An 18,861-nucleotide genomic window follows, 5' to 3' on the forward strand; every position below is an offset into this window, starting at 1 on the left:
TTTTATGTGTCAGGTTACTGATATACACCACCTCCATAGCTGACAACTTCTCAGTATTTTAAGATTATCACAACTTTTATAATTTTTGGGAAAAGTGGACATTAGGTTAATCAAATGCACCAAAAACACTTAACTATAATGTCATATCGCATGTTCGCTGAGGCTAACAGTTACACTGCAGCTTAGTATCTACAGATGATATCGTACTTGGCCACACAAATCCAGAAAATCCAGTAGCAACTACGCACAGACAAAATAAATTTAGACCATTGGCTTTTTCAACTTGTTGTCATTTAATAACACAGTTTCTATAGTCTTGGGGGTGATGCCTATGGCAAGTGGTAGAAAGACTACCGATACCTGCAACGTCATTGTTACTAGTCAAAACTACAGTTATAGATATCTACCATTCAGTTTTCACTAGTCAGAATGACATCACTTTTGCCATTGCCATTATAGATATAGACAATTCAGGTTTCAGATCTACAACACCATTATGACCAGTCATAATTCAAGTTCAAGATATCTTTTAATGATCCTCAATTAAATATATCTGCGTTGTCCCTTTTTGATATCTTGAATTAATTTTCAGATAGTCAAAATGAAGTTGTAGCTATCTCAGACTTGAATTGTGACATTGTGATGTCACTACCTTGCGGACTGGCTGTTTTCTGGGAAAATGTTAGCAACTGAGAGAGTGAGAGAGAGATCTTTGTACATTCACAAAAAAAACCTAGATAATGCAATATAAGCATAACATGTCCTCTTTGAGTAATAATTGTTCTTTTAGTAGATCATAGATATAGATCTACTTATAGATACCATGGCTGTACAACAACATATATTTCCCTCAAAATGATCTGCAATCAAGTTATGATTCACAACATGTTCAGTGATCCTCAAGATCAGTGGTTAGAGTAACTTAAGTTGTTGACGGAAACTGATAATAAACATAAAAAATGTCACTAAAAGTGAGTCCATTAGTGAACAACCCTTTACTGAACTCATTCATTCACACAAAGCACAGCTCATGGTTCTTAATGAGTCATTGTTGTGCTGTAGAATATGCTCCTCTTCACTGGTTTGAGCTTTACGACCCTGTAGTGATGATTTACAGCCTAAGGGGATCTCAGTCATACCTGCGGGATAACATATGGTAATGTACCTCACGTGATTACCCCCGGGTACCCAACACACACACACAACAACGATATTAACCTTCACTAATTTAATCGGGTTTGGTTTTGTGTCAAATGTTTATGTCTTTAAATGTGGTAACTGCTTTATTTGGAGACGTTAGTCTGCCATGAAAACTGCATTTCCCGACAACTTGACCTAGTATATTTCAATCTTTGTCTCATCATGTAGACATGTCAGAGCTTTAATCAGATTATATTATATTTTTTCAAGTAGTGGGCATAATAAAGACTTATGCATTGCAGATAAAGTAAAGTAACAAATCTCCTCAGACAATAGAATATTATAGAATAAAATATTCCTGTTTCTATTTTACAGAGCACAGTACAATTATGTCTTGGATTACATCATGCCCACTGTAAACTCCAATAGGGTGTCATCATTTTTATGTCTGTATTAAGAAAATACTGTTTATGTGGCAGTTAATAGGTAATCAGGTTAATATTGGAATATTGCTGTCCATGTAAACATAGTCAATATGAAGCAGTGACCACCTTCACAAACCTATAAAGCATTTTTATTCTTGGTCTGTTTAGTTTCCCCTGAAAAGAAACTATGATTTATCGCATCAAACTGCTGAATGACTGGCAGTAAAGTTCGCTTCTGAAACTTTACGTGGACCCATCTTTATGTTTTCAGTCCAACCCAAATACTCCAACCCATATGCAGCCGTCTCACTTCCTCTGTGCAGCACAGGAATGCCGCCGTCCGGGTGACACAAGGTTGTTACACTATGCTATACTGAGAAACACAGAGAGTCGCGTGGAGCTGATAGACTTAGGCAGCATTGTGTGAACTCATTTAACGATGGTTTGAACAGACGTGTTTTACGAATAAAATAAGTGCTAAACTAGTTTACACTAAAGTCTCATTGTATAAATGTTGCATGGCTCGATAACAAATCGGGGTTTATGTTAGATTACATGGTAATTACTACAACAGTGACGTGAGCATCAGTGCTCCGCCTTTGGTTTGCTTTTTCCAATAATTCACCTCAGTTACTAATAACTAATAACCATAAATGTCAACCCTTTTGCAACCACATAATGTCAACTGTGTTGTGTTCCAAGAAGCAGAGGAAATGTCAAAAAACCTGTGACTCTGACAGTGAACCCTCACATTTAGGACTTCACCAGAACAGACACCATCCATCCTCTACCGCTTTATCCTCCACACGAGGGTCGCTGGTGCCAATCTCAGGTGCCAATAGGCGGGGGACACCCTGGACAGGTCGCCAGTCCAGGAAACTGGAGAACCCAGAGAAAACCCATGCACACACACAGGGAGAACATGCAAACTCCATGCACTATAAGGCCCTTGTTCATGGTCTTCATGGTCTTGAACCCGGGTCTTCTTGCTGCCAGAACAGACACACTCGTTAAAAACAAATGGCCAAACTGGTCGTTATTCATTGGCTTTTAGACACAGTATGCCCATTCTTACCTGATTAATAATGTCAAATAAAGACGAGCTGCAGACAAACACGAATGAGAAAGACTTTATTCTTTGTTCTGCATGTGTCGAGCCAGAACACATGGTAAGAATCCTCAGGGTTGTTTTTTTTTTTTTTAAAGAAACAGCCCCAAGCAAGTTTGGGGAAAGAGGTGGTTGTGCCAAACAAAGGCGCTAATTGTAAGAAGCATGTCCTTACATCAAGTGATACACCATAAAGGAATAAATTCAGATTTTACATAAAACAACACACATTTGAAAAGGCTCATTGTCTTATACTGTGATGCGTTGACATGCATCACTAATTACTTTTCCTGCCTTTTAAAAAGATCAGCTGCATGTGTCTCGTACTTGCAAACTTAGTCTGTAAATGCAGCCAAGAAGGAAGCAGCTATAGCACTTAACAGTTCAGACAGCAGTCGAACACAGTGGAAGTGTGAACTTTTTTGTTTATTTTTGGCATTATAAATAGTAAACAGGGAATGATGTTTGAGATGCTTCAAGGATATCACCATTATGAGGTATGTTTAAGATGTTCTTATTTTTGTTTGTGGGGGGGGGAAATATAGCTTGTTTGTTGGCTTGTACATCTTAGTCAGTAATAGTGCTGATTCATGTATATTTTGTGGAGAGCTATAGTATAATATAGTTTTCAAATCTCTTATGCATCAAAAAAGGAAGAGGAAAAAAAAAATCTGGCAAAACACAGGAAGGTTTAAAAATACACTCAGAGGTGCTGCCCCAGTTAAAATGTGCTTCAACCTTGACAAACACTGTGTCTGAAGTTTGTTTGTCTGCCTACATTAATGCTGTGTGGGGATTAATAACTCAGAGAAATCAAGTTTATCTTTAACTGGGGAGAATGTGCATGGATTTGGAAATGAAATGGCAAGTATTCTAAGGCATTTTCTTTTGTTTGGACAATCAATGGTTGCACCTGTGGTCAGTGGGCCACAGCTGGGGCTGATTAGCTTGAGTTAACCAGTGAGAGAAACACAGCTGAGGCTGATTGACCTACCTGATATAAGCATGTCCCTGGTTCCTTTCTCAGTTTGGGTCTGTGTTGCAGAGAGGAAACATCTCTGAGGGTTTTGTGATTATGTAAATCAAAGCAGGGATTTGAGGTTGTTGGAGAGCTTTGAGGGTATTTCTGTTCCCCCTTTCTTTTCAGTTGTTTATTGTAACTTTTGAGTCTCTCTTTCACTTTTAATAGACTTTAGTGGATGTCTTTTTTAGAACCGGGTTTCTCTTCTCGTTAGCGTTTGCTGAAAGGAAATGTAACAGACTCTTTGAGAAAACAACTTGACAGAATAACAGTATTGTGCATCACACATTCAATCTGTGTCAGGTTCATTTAATATTTTAGTCAGCACTGTGGGGGGCAACAAAAAGGAACTGGCAAGACTTTGAGGTATATTTAGATTTTTATTTTTAATCTTGTGAAAAAAAAGCCTACATTTATGAGAGCTTATTGTTTATCCAAAACAACTCAAATACAAATTTGACAAGTACAACATAGTTGCAGTAAATGAACTGTCAGATTTGACCAAAGTGCATAATTAAATTATGCATTTTATAATAAGCTGCCCCATCTGTAATCAACACATTCCTGAGCGGCTGTTCACACGTGCAGCGTCTAAAAATGCTTAATATATGTGAGAAAGAAGCCAGAACTGTTTTCCCCAACGAGCTTTTGGGGCTGTGCTTATGCAACCAAAAACCTGGAAGCTGCAGACATGACTGAATTAATGAATGCATTAAACTAAGAAAAATATCCAAAGGAAATAGATTACAGTGCTGCTTTTCTTTATACTGTAAATGACTTCAAGATTCATGAGATTCTAAACTTATTTGGATGGACAAAGTCCAGTTTGACCTACTTCTTTGGCCTGGGTATCAAAAGTCGTGCTGAAAACACATGCTGCATTCCAAATAGTGGACATATTTTCCATCTCATTGATGTGGCCAACCATGCATCTCCATACTTTTTATTGAGTTAACAATGAACCAACAACACAACACTGAAAACCCCACCCCAGACAGCCATATAGTATTTCAGTAAGACCGTTATTCATGCTGACAATAATGGGACAAAAACAACTGCAGCAATTCCACTGTTTTCTTGTGAAATGAATGAACAGAACCTGGAAATTCACTTACATTCCCAGAAGCAATGAAAGTATGATCCCCTATCAGAGTGTGGCAGTTAATGCATAAGGAAGAGAATGAGCAATTTATTTTATGCAAGGTCACAGGAGTGATATGCACCCTATGAAGTATCTTGTATTTTAATTTATTATTTTTTTTAATTTTAGATACTTTATTAATCCCCTTAGGGAAATTATTCTCTGCATTTTGACCCATCCTAGAATTAGGAGCAGTGGGCTGCCACACTGAGTAGCGCCCGGGGAGCAATGGGGGTTGGGTACCTTGCTCAGGGGTACCCCAGCCCGTTCGACCTGGTGGGGACTTGAACCGGCGACAAGCCAAGTTCCCTTTCCACTTGGCCACAGGCTGTCCGAAGTATTGTGTCTCCCGCAGTCTGTTACATGTAAATGTTCCATCGATTGTTTCTTACAACGCCCTGTTGCCTTCTCCTTCCTGTCTCCTACCACCACCAGGTGCAAACTCACCTGGAGAACCCAACCAAATACCACATCCAGCGCTCCCAGCAGCAGCAGGTGAAGCAGTATCTGGGAAAGCTCGGTTCTCAGGTGTTGAGCTTGCCCTGCCCCAACCAGTCCTCTGACCACGGGGGCATGCCGCCAGGGCCAGGCAACAGCGCCCCCAACAGCCCTATGGCCTTACTGACCCTGAACTCTAACTGCGAGAAAGAGGTGACTGGTTCACTGGAGGATTGTGGCTCGCTTGTTTGTTTTGGTTTTTTTTTTTTGTGATCCTGTCGTTGTCCGTTAAGCTCATCTTGCGCTTTTGTTTCAGATGGATGATGTCATTGATGACATCATCAGTCTGGAGTCCAGTTACAGTGACGATATCCTCAATCTGATGGACCCAGGACTTCAGATGGCTAACACGGTATGACGCTGTGTGCTCTGCTGTCACAGGGAGGCATTAGATGTGTCTAATAATATAACAGATGTTCAATATCTGGCTGCTACTAAGGATTATTTTCTCTTAATCAAGTAGTTGTTTGGTCCATAAAATGTCAGAAAATAAGAAGAATGTTGACCAGTGTTTACCAAACCTGGAAATGGTGGCACAAGCCTAATTTTTATTGATTTCTTTGTTACATGGAGCAAAGAAACCAGAAAATATTCACATTTAAATGGATTTGAAAAATCAGAGTGCTTGTTTTAATTATTATAAAAAACACTCAACACTGTTTAATTAGTTGATGGTAATCGATTTATGGAATAATTGTTGCTGCCCTAATAAATTTCATTTGATTGTTTTCATGCACGGCACAGACACGTGCCATGTTACACATGTAGAACTGCATAGAAAGTTGTACCGCACATTTGTGAGGCTTCTTAAACTTAACAAAAATAGCAGTTAAACTTCTTGGATTCCCCTTCAGCGTCTCTACAGGAACTTGAGGAAATAACTACAGCTGGCCATGAATTAGTCCAGTAGATTAAGCCTAATTAAAACCACAAGTTTTTTTGTTTTGTTTTTTTGTGTGAATCAAACACATTATTGTGTTGTTTTTCTGCATTTGTGCAAAGCTAAATATGAGGCAATTATAAAAGTGGCATTGATGTGATGAAAAAAGTTAGTTACCATTCCTTAAAAAGTGAAATGACACTTATTTGCATCATAAAATGTGTTAATTATTTCGTGCTTGATAAAAGGCCTGATGTGTGTCACCACTCATCCCCATCATGCTCGTCCTGTGATGCTGATTAGCATTTACACAGGAGGGCGGGTGTGATCACTGGTTGATGTCCTGGCTTTGTTCCCTCAGATCCCTGTGCCTGCTAACCTCATGGACATGTATGGTAATCAGGGTTTGTCCCAGCAAGGTCTGCCCATCAGTAACTCCTGCCCTGCTAACCTGCCAAACATCAAAAGGGAATATTCCGGTAAGCCTCCCCGGCTCCCGTCAAATGTTTCTCGATCTACGAGCTGTCGATCGTAACATGATTCGCTTCCCGACTGCATGGAAACCATGAAGGCTTTAATAGTACATGCAAAGTTTTGCTCTCCAGGCCTTTGTGCAGCCCATAATGTACAATTAGTGCCATTGCTACAACCCTTCTGTGTGTTTTTACAGTGTATTTGCATTTTGATTTTTAAAAGAACAACATGGTTTATGTCACAGTTTCACAGTCCCCAGCTGTCATGCATATGCTGGATAAGTCTGGATCCTGTGGCAAATTTGACAACTATCAAAGGCCTGACGGGTTCCCTGTGGGTACGTCCGGTTAATTTTGCTTCAACACACAATATTGACATTTTGTGGCAGCGCAGTTTCTCAACTCGCACTGTTCACTGTTCACTGTCGGTTGCTTGATCGAAATGTGTTTTCCTAGAAGCTGAGGTCAGAGCAATGGCAAAGGAAAGGCAGAAGAAAGACAACCACAATTTGAGTGAGTTTTTTTTTAAATAATTGCTCTTGTGCCTTTTATGGTTGCCGTGGAAACACACGCGCACACACAACCAAAGTTTCATCAGCTAATCATGAATTTGTTTCTCCCATCTTTTCTGTTGTGTAGTTGAAAGAAGAAGACGGTTTAACATAAATGATCGAATCAAGGAATTGGGAACTTTAATTCCAAAATCCAACGATCCGTAAGTTACTCTTTATCAGTCACTGTCTTTAATTCTTATTTAAATAAGTTATACATTGCATTCACAGACCACAAAATATGTTGTGGTAGATGTATAACAACGTTGCAGCAGTGTCTTTGTAGAGATAACTGAACTTCATTGTGAGATGTACTTGCCCATATTTGTGTGTAAGTCACCGTTTACTGCAGTTTTTAGTTCTAGCGCATTGAAATGAAAGAAATGCAGGACACAATCATCAGCACTGTGTAAAAGTTTCGCTGGAACTAATATGAGGCTTCGGCAAATCTAGTCTGTATCTGCCAAAGATTTACTATAAAATATCAACACGCACACAAAAAAGCACAGACCTTTGCACCAGATATAGCTCTATGTTGTATTTCTGTTGATTCTGTTTAGTTACACACGTCTTTTATTCAAATGTGAATCTCAAAATGTTTAAATTAATAACTGCGAGTCTTCTCACAAGGGAAATGCACACATTATTATCATTTGATGGTGAGATTATAATTGTATCAACCATATTTACAGTATGTATTAACACTGTACTTCATACTTTATACGAGATCAGCTCATTCTCCCTGACACACATACACAGCGAGATGAAACTACACTCACTCACGCACAGTGACTGCTCCTCATAATCAATCCTTTCTTAAGATAATTAGGCAAAAAAGAAGCTTAACCCACTTTATAGTGTTACAAAACTGAAAGAAAGTGAACATTTGAGGGTCTGTTTGTCTTTAAACTTTCTGTTTAAGGCAGCACCTTTTTTTTTTTTTGTAAATGAAAAGGAGACGTGCGGTGTGACAGGTGTGCACAGGCAGGGGGGCGGAGAACTCTCCAAAAACAACCGAGTTTGTCGCTGGAATGTCATTATATGCGTCCGTTTCCAAAGCTGCTTTATGTGTACAGGAAGCTGGTATAAGGGTGTGATTTCTTTTTTCTCCCCATTCAGCCCAGTAAAGATCAATTTTACCCTTTCCAGAACATTATCTATAACCTCCTGAGAGCGTGGGGTCATCCTTATGACTGCTCACGACCTCAGGAAATGCTGCTGCATGTGTACATTTCTAATGTGACCTTATTTTTCTCCCTTTTTTTTGCCTCGTGTTTCTCACTGAACACTGAAATGTGTTTTTTTTTTTAAATAGTGATCTGATTGTGTGTGGGAAATGGCCCATACTTTATAAACCCAAGTAATCTGAAGTCGAGGCACGTATGCTAACATACTGTGTCATCTGACACGATCTGCAGCTTATTTTTTTTCACCTCATTTTCACTCCATGCAGCATTTCTTCAGTCCTATTTAGACGGAAATGTTTAACCTGGACTTAAGTCAGCAGCAGATGCAAATGCTGTCTTGGTTTTGCTGTGTAACGACATCTCTGTCTGAAATGCATCCAAGCAATTTAATTGGCACATGACACATAATGGACATAATGGATGGTTTGGTGCATTTCTGCCTCCTCAATCATATCCTGGCTGCATACCACTTGACTATGTCTGATGGCAATATCAAAACCGTGCGTGCCAATACAATATTGCCCCAAAACAACACATTTTCTCTCATCGGTCTTGTTCTTTTTTTATTCTTTTAGCTGAAAATATGTCCACACAGCTCACATGGTCTCTGCAACACAGCAGACATGTGGATGCCTTGCTCACGTTCTGGTCATGTGACGCTGGCGGTGCACATTGCTCTTTACAGCTCGTGCTCTTCGTGGCGCATTTAACGTGACGTCTTGGGCAGCTTTGGCGTCCGTTAGACGCGTCATATTGCATGTGCTCGTGCAGTGCCGTTTCTACCGTCCGTCTCCGAGCATAATGCGTGGCAATAAAACTGTGACATTTATGAGGACGATAGAATAATGCCCTCTCTGTGATTTTTTTTACGTCAGGGACATGCGCTGGAACAAAGGTACCATTCTGAAGGCGTCAGTAGATTATATCAGGAAGCTACAGCGCGAGCAGCAGAGGGCAAAGGAGCTGGAGAACCGCCAGAAGAAGCTGGAGCATGCCAACCGACATCTGATGTTGAGGATACAGGTAAAACTGACGTTTACCTGTAGTTTAAACGTAGAGACGGTTTATGGTGTGGGCTTGAGAGATACTCAAATGCAAACAAATGACTTAAGGCAGAACGTAGAGAGGCAAAAATCCAATTAAAAGCTGGAGCACGGGAGAATAAAACTCCGAGCCGAACAAATGACCAAACTAAAAAGGTCAACGAGGGACGCAGGGATAATGGAACCCAGGTGAAACACATCAGAGCGGGACAGACAATCAGTCAAGCGGGAAAAAGACCAAACACACAGGGATAGTAACTTTAAAAGTAAAACGGGGACAAACGACAACAGACCAAAGCGAAATTCAGCACGCATACAAAAACAAGAGGAAGTCGAAAAGGTAATAGGAAAAACGCAACAATGGCAGCAATGTCCAGGGGCGGACCGTGACAAATGCAAGTTAAAATGGAACAAGAGATAAGGACAAAGAGGAAAGAACATGTGGCCCAAATTATTACACTTTTAAGAAATTTGTCAACCTCCTGAGAAAAAGGAGCAGCGTGAGACACTAATTGCCGCAGCGGGTATTTCACCAGGACGCCGGCTCACACTGCGATCCTGTAACCGATTCATTACAGGGATTAGCGTGTCATCGGCTCAGCACTCATCGATTGATGGCTCACATTGTCGGTTCGTTACGCAGTAATTAATTAGAGCAGCGTGTTGTAAAATCAGCAGGACAAAAAAAAGGTTCTTAAACAGGTGCAGAAAAAACAATTTCATAAGATCATAGATGATGTAAAAGTAAAACGTTGGAAGATGATGTCAAGAACAAGCTGCGAGATAATTCTGACTTTATCAAATGTATTGTTTTGTCCACGAACCTAAATGATTCAGCTTTAATGATTTCTTTGTTATATGGAGCAAAGAAACCAGAAAATATTCACATTCACAAGCAGAAAACTGTTTAATAATGGAAAAAAAAACTCAAATCGAGTATCAATTAAATCGATGAATGTACTAATCGATTAATTGTTTCAGCCCTAGGGACAATAATGACGTCGTTCTTTTCTCGCAGCCCTGGGAGAGAGAACAAATGTCTCTGTTCTTGTGAAGAATGTTCAGACCTTAACTCGTGTCGTTTGCAGGAGTTGGAGATGCAGGCTCGGGCTCACGGTCTGGCCATCACCTCCTCGGCGCTCTGCTCCGCCGAACTCGCAGCGCGGGGCATCAAGCAGGAGCCCACGCTGGAGGACTGCCACCAGGACCTGTACACGTTCCACCCGCACCACCACCAACACCACCTGGCCTGCACCACCCCCGAACCACCGGGCACCCTGGAGCTCAGCGACGGCCACGTCAACTACCCGGAGAGCCACTACAGCGTGCACGGCAAGCCGGGCTCCAAACTCAACGACATCCTCATGGAAGACACCATATCGCCGGTGAGGGGGGGGGACCCCCTGCTCTCGTCCATCTCCCCAGACACCTCCAAGGACAGTAGCCGCAAGAGCAGTGTGAGCATGGATGAGAATGAGTCACAGGGCTGTTAGCACCCTCTACTGGGAGACACTTCACCTGCAGCATACATGTGTACGGTCCTGTCAGCTGGAGAAGCGCTCTCTCTCCTCGTTGTGTCAGTTGTTTATTGTGGTTTTTTTTTTTTGTTTGTTTGTTTTTTTTATCCCCAGTTTACATGCATCGAATCTTCTCCATTTGTAGTTTTTGTTTTTATAAGATCTTTGTCTTTTTAAGCCCTTGACCTTGATTTCAAAGACTGGATTTAAAAAAAAAAAAAGAAGTCTGTTTGCTTTAATCAACACTTTGACAATGAAGTTTTTATATTTAAAATATATATATATATGCATTTATCTTTGGATAGAGTCTAGATTGTGTTTATTTCAATTGATTCCAAAGAATCTAGGGAAGTTCTAAATCATGGTCAGACGTGTAGGTATTTTTTGTGGTGGAGATGAACACTGCTTTTTAAATCACTAGCAATAATAGAAGGAAAAAAAGAAAAAAGTCTATTTATTACTCTAGTGCTTTACACTTCTCGTGTCTTAGATTGAACTTGAATGTGCCGATGCCTTATTCAGATGTGTCTACATCCATGTCGTTATTGCTATGCACATGTTTTTGGCTGTTAGCTGAGTCCACGTCAGTCTTCCGGTTGAACTGGTTCTTTCTTCCTTGATGAATATTAATCCTTTGTAGATTTTAATCTTATTTATGTATCTTTTTGTAAACAGGACTCGTATGTACACATTCCCCTTAAAAGATTTATTTATAATAACAAGGCTTTAAAAAAAAAAAAGAGCCAGCGATTAATGAGTAAAAGCACAAAAAATATAAGCAATTTTAAGCTGCAATGTCTCCTTTTTGATCCTTAAAATGAACAAAATCATCGCTAATTTAAGTCTTTTTTTCTTTGTTTGTCCGTTTTGTCGATTGCACAACAATCCACCGAGGACGGAGGAAACGCCACACGTCCTTAGACGTATTACCCATACATTCCTCACTGCCAAAACCACTGAAACACTTTAACGACAAAACACGATCACACTTCTGATTTCACTTGATAGATCCCAAACGTTTGTTTTTCATAATTCAGCAAATGTTTGACGCGTCACTGATTGTATGAAAGATGAATCAGATCAGCTTTTTCTTCACCGTATGATCAGACTGAACTGGCAAACCTGCGGTTGATTACAAATGCGTTTTTCTTTACGATTGTCCATCCATTTCCTAAATTATTGTTTTTATTTTATATTTTTTTTTTCTAACACCACCACAATGACATTTCACATTCATTCTCTGTTATTTTTTTTGTTGTGTTTGTTTTTATTTGGCCGTTATTTGACTGCAACGGAGTATAAGGAGACAGCTAATTGTCAAAAAAAAAAGAAAAAACACTGGAATGACCTCTGTGAAGTGACACGTGTTTTTTTTTTTGTTTGTTTTCTATGCATAAACTAACTGTTGTCTGTTGGCATACTGAATATTGTCAGAGATTGTAGGTTGTTGTTGTTTTTCTTTGTGTTTCATGGCACATTTGCCCTGTTGTTAAGAACTGCCTGCCATTACATGCATCGAGAGCCCGGTTACAGCGCAGCCTCCATGTTGTTCAACTATGCAATGGCTGAAGCTTTTTTTCCTGCAGACTCCAAACTTATGAGTTGAGTCTAAAACGGCATCAAAGCGATTCTCCTTTTCCATTGATTCTAGTGCCTTACAGTTTCCGTTACAACCGCTACGCTTTTCTTTTTAATGTTCATTTTTTGCTGGTTTTGTCGCTTCACCTGTAGATAACTGTAGAGACGCCACGCACCACAAGAATCACTGGACCTTTTTTTTGTTAGTGTTTGATTTGGAATAGATTTAAAAACAAGACGTCGCTGAGTCATTAATCCTAAACATGAATAGACTGAAATCTATATAATTAATATAATAAGTTATTTAATCATTCTTATTCTCGTAGCAGATGAGTTATTTATTTTTTGTTTGTTTTTATTTCAGTGAAGTTTAAAGTGTTTATTTTAAAGTGCCTTTTTTTGTGTTCATCTGTCTGTTTTATTTGATATACAATAATAATAATAATAAAAAGTTTGTTATGACAATAAGAATGATGATTCAACTTTTCATAGAGATGCTTCCAAGTTTATTTGTATTTATAAAAACAGTATTGCCCTATTATTTGTAACGGCTGGAGCCCAAACTATGAGCAACTGTTGGATTTATTGCTATGAAATTCTGTTCAGACGCTTGTTTTGCCCACATGTTGAATACCAAACTCATAATTGTCATGTTGTGAAACATCTAAAGTGACAATTATTGGATTGATTGCCATGAAATTTGGTTCAAACTGTCTCATCTCTCACGGAATTCATTTTGAGTAACCCGCAATTGCCTCGTTTCACATTCATCACAGTCTCCTATACGTGATGATGTGACTATTTATTTCCCGCAATATTATTATTATTATTTATATAGAAAACCTTGGTGCTCCATAGATTTTTCTTTTTTTTCCTTGTATCCTTTACATCCTCAAGGTCAAATACTTCACTGTAGTGTGTTTTTTTTTTTTTCTTCCAAAGTTGTACTGAATATTCAAGATCATTTATGAGATTTGGGATGAATGTAGTTCATAGTGACGACTGCCAAAACATGTTGCCAAAGGTTTATATTCTATAAAAATATCTAATAACAGCTGAGGTGAAGTGTCAGCATCCCTTCAGCATCTCACAGTACACGGCTGAGGTTCAAACAGATGAAGTTCATTGAGAAAGTTCTCAAAAACTGAAAAACACACACACATAAAAGCACATTTTTCTCCCGAGTCTCACGTCAGCAGATGGCTTTTGCTCGCTTGTCATCACATCACCTAAATGTGGCTGCACAGTCGCGCGGTGACAGATTGGTGTCACATCCAACAGGAGCAAGCGCTGAGCAAAACGCGCGTCTGCTGATGAGCCTTGAAAACCCCTCTGGAGACGAGTAGTAAAGTGGACGCTGACTTAAGACGTGTGTTGTCCTTTGACTGAACCCGGCTCAGCTCGTCTCTAATGGAACAGATGAATTTAAAATGTCTAAAATGTGACTGGGGAGACTCAACACCAGCTTTACGTATAACGACTCTTAATAAAAAGCCATTGCAGTGAGGGATTCCTCGGTGAATATTCTTACTGTCCATATTCTTGGTACATTATGGGTAAAAACCACTAATGCAGAACCACGTCGGCTCAGTCCTCGTCCCTGTGTGGTTCGTACAAACAAGCGCGTTTCCCTGCTGATGATGATGATGATGCTACTGTTCCTGTTGTTTTCAGTTTATATGAGATGAATGTAGCAATTGTTAGTGTACGCACTGGTTTCAGATTAGTGGACTCAAACTCATGGTACTCAATGTGGAAATTACGTTGTGAGAAATATTAAAAGTTTTATTTCAATGTTGTCGCAGATTGTGTTTTTCTTACATTAACACTTCAATTTTCACCCTTAAGTATTCATGCAAACATGAAATAAAGGTTTATTATTTGCAAAGACATTTATCTAACATAAGTTGTTTATGTTTGACAAAAATGTCACCATCTCTAACTAATACTGACATATTATTACACACGTTTTCACATATTTCTACTTCCATTTTATTTTTGATGTTCGTGACGTCACATCTTACGGGAAAGACCCGAGCGCAACACAACAATCAGAGAAACCAATCGATCAAAATTAAAGGCGCAAACAGCATTTGTGCAGTTCCTCACAGCCACCGCCCTGCCAGCAGGTGGTGCTGTACTCTTGCCTGATGTTTTCTGGTCGGGTCTCTTATCTTACGTGTGAAGTTTCGTGCAGATCGGTCAAAGGCCACTTCCTGTTCCGCAAATGGTCAAAATTTGCCAGATTGCTGTGGCCACGCCCCTTTTAAATCTTTGATGTGACTAATACAAATTGACACATTTTTTAATGTTGTTATGATCAACGTGCTTGGACAACTTTACAAAACTTTTACAAGCCAAATTCAAAATGGACGACTTCCTGTTGAGTTGAGGCCACGGTCCCAATAGACTTTTTTGTTCGTCTCGGGCTGTGGCATGTTTCCACCAAGTTTTGTGGAATTTGGTGCAACTTACTTTCGACTTTGTCCTACCAGGTTTCACCTTTGGGGGCACTACTGAGTCAGTTCGCCAGTTTTACATTTATTTACCTTATATTATAAAATGCGTCACCAATTTTCGGCCATTTTCACCAACGTGTAGTTCCTCAAATGTGTCATGGTTTGGGTCAAAGTGTTTTTTGTTCTCAGGCCCTAATAAAACATGACAAAAAAAAGGAAATTAACACTTGCAATAATCATAAAATACTTTATATAATGAAAATAACCAGTGAAAAAGAGAAATAACAGAATCCAGTTTGAGTGTAGCTTATAGTAAATTCCATTTAAAGGCACATAACCAAACCAAATCGAGGTCAATCCTCATTATTTGTCCCCTTATTTTTCTACTGACTAAATGTTTGTGATGCACTAAAAAACATGTCTGTTGTGTGCAGCTCCATCTGGTGGAGCCACACACACCATGAAGGACAGGTCAATGTTGACCGTCTCTCTCTGTCAACATGATATAATTGTATTCTCGGGACATTATTGGGCCCTTTACTTGTTTTGTTTTTTAGTGATATAAATTTTGCATCATAAAAACCTTTTATATTGTGTCCATATCAACACTTTTATTTTGAAATTCTGACCACTATTCCTGAACAGTAGCTTTTCCCCAAAACAGTAAGATTTATTTATTTTTCTGAGTTGGCCGGCCCCCTCGTGGCCACACTAGAAACTCACCGGCCCCCCGAGGTCATTGGACTTTGAGCCCCACATTTGGAGATGTTGCAGCGAGATAGAGCACACACAAATGTTACTGATCACATGACAATCATGTGCAGTTCATCAGGACACTGCGACGGCAGCAAACTCCCACCTCTGCAGTGCATCATGATGTTTCACATGTTGCTGACCTCAGCCTAAAAATACAACGGTATTTCCAAAATGTTCCCAAGTCAGAATCCAACAAAGCTGCTCATGGAATGAGCTGCAAAACATCATTAATTCTTTAAACACCTTCAAAGGTGTTTTAGGGACCGTCATGAAAGAAACAAGTTGTTTCACACAGGCTTTTTTGAGGGGGTTGGATTAAGGCTGTTGTTGCTGTATACTTCTTCACTTTACTTTTATTATGTCTCTCTTTTTATTTACTCTGCTTTAACTACTTCCTTTTTAGCTTTTATATTCCGTTGTGTGAGTTTGCCTCGGTAACTACTTTGTATTATTTTGTGCTGCTTACTTGACCAGGACTCCCTGGAAGAAGAGAGCTTGTGTCTCGATGAGTGTCCTAAATAAAGGATAGATAACTAAATAAATAAAGACCGCCCCATTTCCATGCATGCACATGAATATACAGAAAAAAATAAATGAATCCGTTTGTTCCAACTGTTTGAGCGGCTGATGTTTATGTGCGTCACTTTAAACGTTTTATTAATTTACCATCAAACATACTGCATACAAAACCCCACAATAGCCTTAAATCACATTTTGAAATCAAATACATGACATGAATCACTTTACATTCACTACATACATTTTTTTTTTGTCAGCTGAGATTGGCACCAACACCCCCCACCACCCTCATGTGGAGGATAAAGTGGTAGAAGATGGATGGATGGATGGATGGATGGATGGATATCCAGTTGATTTACTTGGATAAACCTGAGTTTTATACTAAAAGGTGCTTCAATGTCAATATTTATTAAATAAATAGGCCGGGAAAAGGCCAAAACACACGGTAACCATTTATTATTATTATTATTATTATTATTTTAACAGCCAACTCTGTATACTGTGTATATTTACGTGTTGTGTTGAGTGACACAAGATGCAGCTTATTTTCCAAATGTGGCCTCGTATATCGTGGTGGTTTACACGTGCAGCAGGTCAGAGGTGAGCGATTCAGCGGTAGCACACCTCCGATATCTCCATGGCCAGCTCCACAAGTTCTCCTGCGTCTTGACAGGAGTCACCGCACACGTTGCAGTCCAGCTCCAGCTGGTGATGGCAGCACTCCAGTCCCTGCTCGTCCATCCCGCTGGACGCCATGATGTATTTGTAGGAGGGAAAACAGCGACTCACCGCCCTCTCGACTGTATCAGGTAGCATGAGCATTAACTCATGGAAACGACAATACAGGCAGGCGAGCAGGAGAGCGGCACAGTCGTCTGGTGGTGTTTTTTTTTTTTTGATGAGATGGAAAAACAGGAAAAAAGGATTAAAGGGTGAAGAACTTTTTTTTATTGCATGAAAATGCCTCAGTTTAGACAATTTAAACAATACCTCCAGGGCCAGGCTGGTACGAATCATCTGATGAATAATGACTGCTGCTGTTCTTCCACTTGTCAGAACACATAGAGAGGCTGGAACCTGCCCATCCACTGGCGCCCAGTGGTTCATGGGAGCTGTGATCAGTGTCCAGCTCTGAGATGGTGCTCAGTTTGCGGCCGCTGCTGCATCGGCTCATCGTCATTTCTCTGAGTGGACTGACACTCACTGGTTTGCAGTTATTTCCTTTGGAGTGAAAATAGACGGCTGGTTTTAGAAGCACAGACACTGATTTATAAGACAAAGTTTGACACCGAACCCCCTGCCTCTCACTTAGACCCTTTCATTATTTGAGATAGAAGAGAAGAGAGGATTTTATGCAAACCATGCTCTCTAACTAACTAACACAAGCATTGGCATCAGGAATAAGAGTAAAGTGAACAACCTACCATCAGAGACATGACTCTCTCGTTTCTCAAGTTTAATGCAATCCTGATCACTCGAGGGAGGCTCTGAAGGAGTTGTCATCTTGTGAAGTGGAGAGAACAGAAATGCAGTGAAACTCACATGCAAGCGCATCGCTCCGCTCAGCTGTATCACAACATAAATAGCTTCACGACTACACACCAACTCCTGCCAGAGAATGAAGCGTGAAGGCGACATCCTGCATTTGAGTTGATCACGCAAACAAAGGAATGTTTTAATCAGCTGACGTGAGAGACAAAGTCACTGTAAAGATTACCTGTCTGTAATGGTTATACTATCCGAGAGTGTGAAGTGTAGCCTCTGCAACTGTTCTCAACTGTAATCCCTCTGAGGTTGAGCTCAAGTACATCCCATCATCATCATCACTCACACACACACACACACACCCACACTGTGAGCACACTTGACATCGATCAATACATCCAACCAGTCACGAAGCACAGCCAAGGACGTCCACACAATTACGCCGTCGCATTGACGGAAAATCAAAACACCTGGATTTCAAACAGCAATTCATCATCGCCTTACCTCAGTCACCACGAAAGGTCCTGCAGACCACAGCTGCTGACAGCACGGAGGTGAATTCAGAGGACGTTAAACTGGACATGCCACAAGACAACAGTGGAAAGTTTGCACCCCAGACCATTTGCCTGCCTCCATTACCTTCCATTAAGAAGTCATTACTGTTGACTGAGAGAAGAGGGGGCTGTTATTAAGTAAAAAAAAAATGCACCGGTATGTAATTTCATTATATGAAACCATGTTTACCACCAAGACACAGTACTTACATTTATCATGAAGGAATTTATTATTCATAGAGATGCATTGGTTTACAATAATGTCTATAGTATCTACTCTTACAAGCTCAGTTTTGAGCAAAAATTCAACAATGTTCATGGAAGAGGTGAAAAAAACCCAACAAGTATAAAGAAGCTATGTTTTTTGTGTTTTTTTTTTTTCATCTTTTTGATCACTTGATTATACCTTAAATACAAATATATCAGATCATGTTGGCAGTGAACATTTTTCATTTTCATTAAAGCAACATTTTCTTTACTTCATCTACATTTTTTTTCTTTTTTTAAATATATTATGACTAATAAA

The 18,861-nt window shown here is 39.8% G+C and overlaps 2 protein-coding genes across 8 annotated transcripts in view; one reads left to right on the top strand and one right to left on the bottom strand.

Annotated features, from left to right (window-relative positions):
• Window positions 1-11,411, top strand: part of LOC122777535 (microphthalmia-associated transcription factor-like) — a 33,305-nt gene extending 21,894 nt beyond the window's left edge. For 2 of the 4 annotated variants that reach the window (XM_044038832.1, XM_044038834.1), the window contains exons 3-10: window positions 5,271-5,486; window positions 5,590-5,685; window positions 6,575-6,692; window positions 6,932-7,024; window positions 7,143-7,199; window positions 7,326-7,401; window positions 9,300-9,447; window positions 10,556-11,411. In XM_044038832.1, coding sequence (XP_043894767.1) covers window positions 5,271-5,486; window positions 5,590-5,685; window positions 6,575-6,692; window positions 6,932-7,024; window positions 7,143-7,199; window positions 7,326-7,401; window positions 9,300-9,447; window positions 10,556-10,960 — 1,209 coding nt within the window. In that variant the 3' untranslated portion in view covers window positions 10,961-11,411. The remainder of the gene's footprint in view (window positions 1-5,270; window positions 5,487-5,589; window positions 5,686-6,574; window positions 6,693-6,931; window positions 7,025-7,142; window positions 7,200-7,325; window positions 7,402-9,299; window positions 9,448-10,555) is intronic. The other 2 variants (XM_044038833.1, XM_044038835.1) reach the window with 1 other exon arrangement.
• Window positions 11,412-16,589: 5,178 nt separating this feature from the next.
• Window positions 16,590-18,713, bottom strand: mdfic2 (MyoD family inhibitor domain containing 2). 4 transcript variants are annotated; one of them, XM_044037452.1, is made up of 4 exons: window positions 18,286-18,713; window positions 17,721-17,799; window positions 17,287-17,517; window positions 16,590-17,171 (listed from the first exon to the last, which is right to left on the bottom strand). In XM_044037452.1, the coding sequence occupies exons 2-4, from the start codon at window positions 17,797-17,799 to the stop codon at window positions 16,906-16,908; spliced, it is 576 nt and encodes a 191-aa protein (XP_043893387.1). In that variant the 5' UTR covers window positions 18,286-18,713; the 3' UTR covers window positions 16,590-16,905. The 4 variants fall into 4 exon arrangements, with proteins under 4 accessions (XP_043893387.1, XP_043893386.1, XP_043893388.1 ...); XM_044037451.1 differs by having other exon boundaries at window positions 17,721-18,122; XM_044037453.1 differs by having other exon boundaries at window positions 18,014-18,713.
• Between the last annotated feature and the right edge of the window lie 148 nt (window positions 18,714-18,861).

The sequence above is a fragment of the Solea senegalensis genome, linkage group LG11 (assembly GCF_019176455.1).
Source record: "Solea senegalensis isolate Sse05_10M linkage group LG11, IFAPA_SoseM_1, whole genome shotgun sequence".
Lineage (NCBI taxonomy): Eukaryota > Metazoa > Chordata > Actinopteri > Pleuronectiformes > Soleidae > Solea > Solea senegalensis.

Excerpts from the sequence above, each read along its gene's own strand:
- mdfic2 (XM_044037451.1), bottom strand. The coding sequence starts at position 17,934 with ATGTCGCCTTCACGCTTCATTCTCTGGCAGGAGTTGGTGTGTAGTCGT. Across the intron at positions 17,518-17,720 it reads AGAGAGTCATGTCTCTGATG|GAAATAACTGCAAACCAGTG; the intron begins GTAGGTTGTTCA and ends TTCACTCCAAAG. Across the intron at positions 17,172-17,286 it reads GTACCAGCCTGGCCCTGGAG|ACGACTGTGCCGCTCTCCTG; the intron begins GTATTGTTTAAA and ends AAACACCACCAG.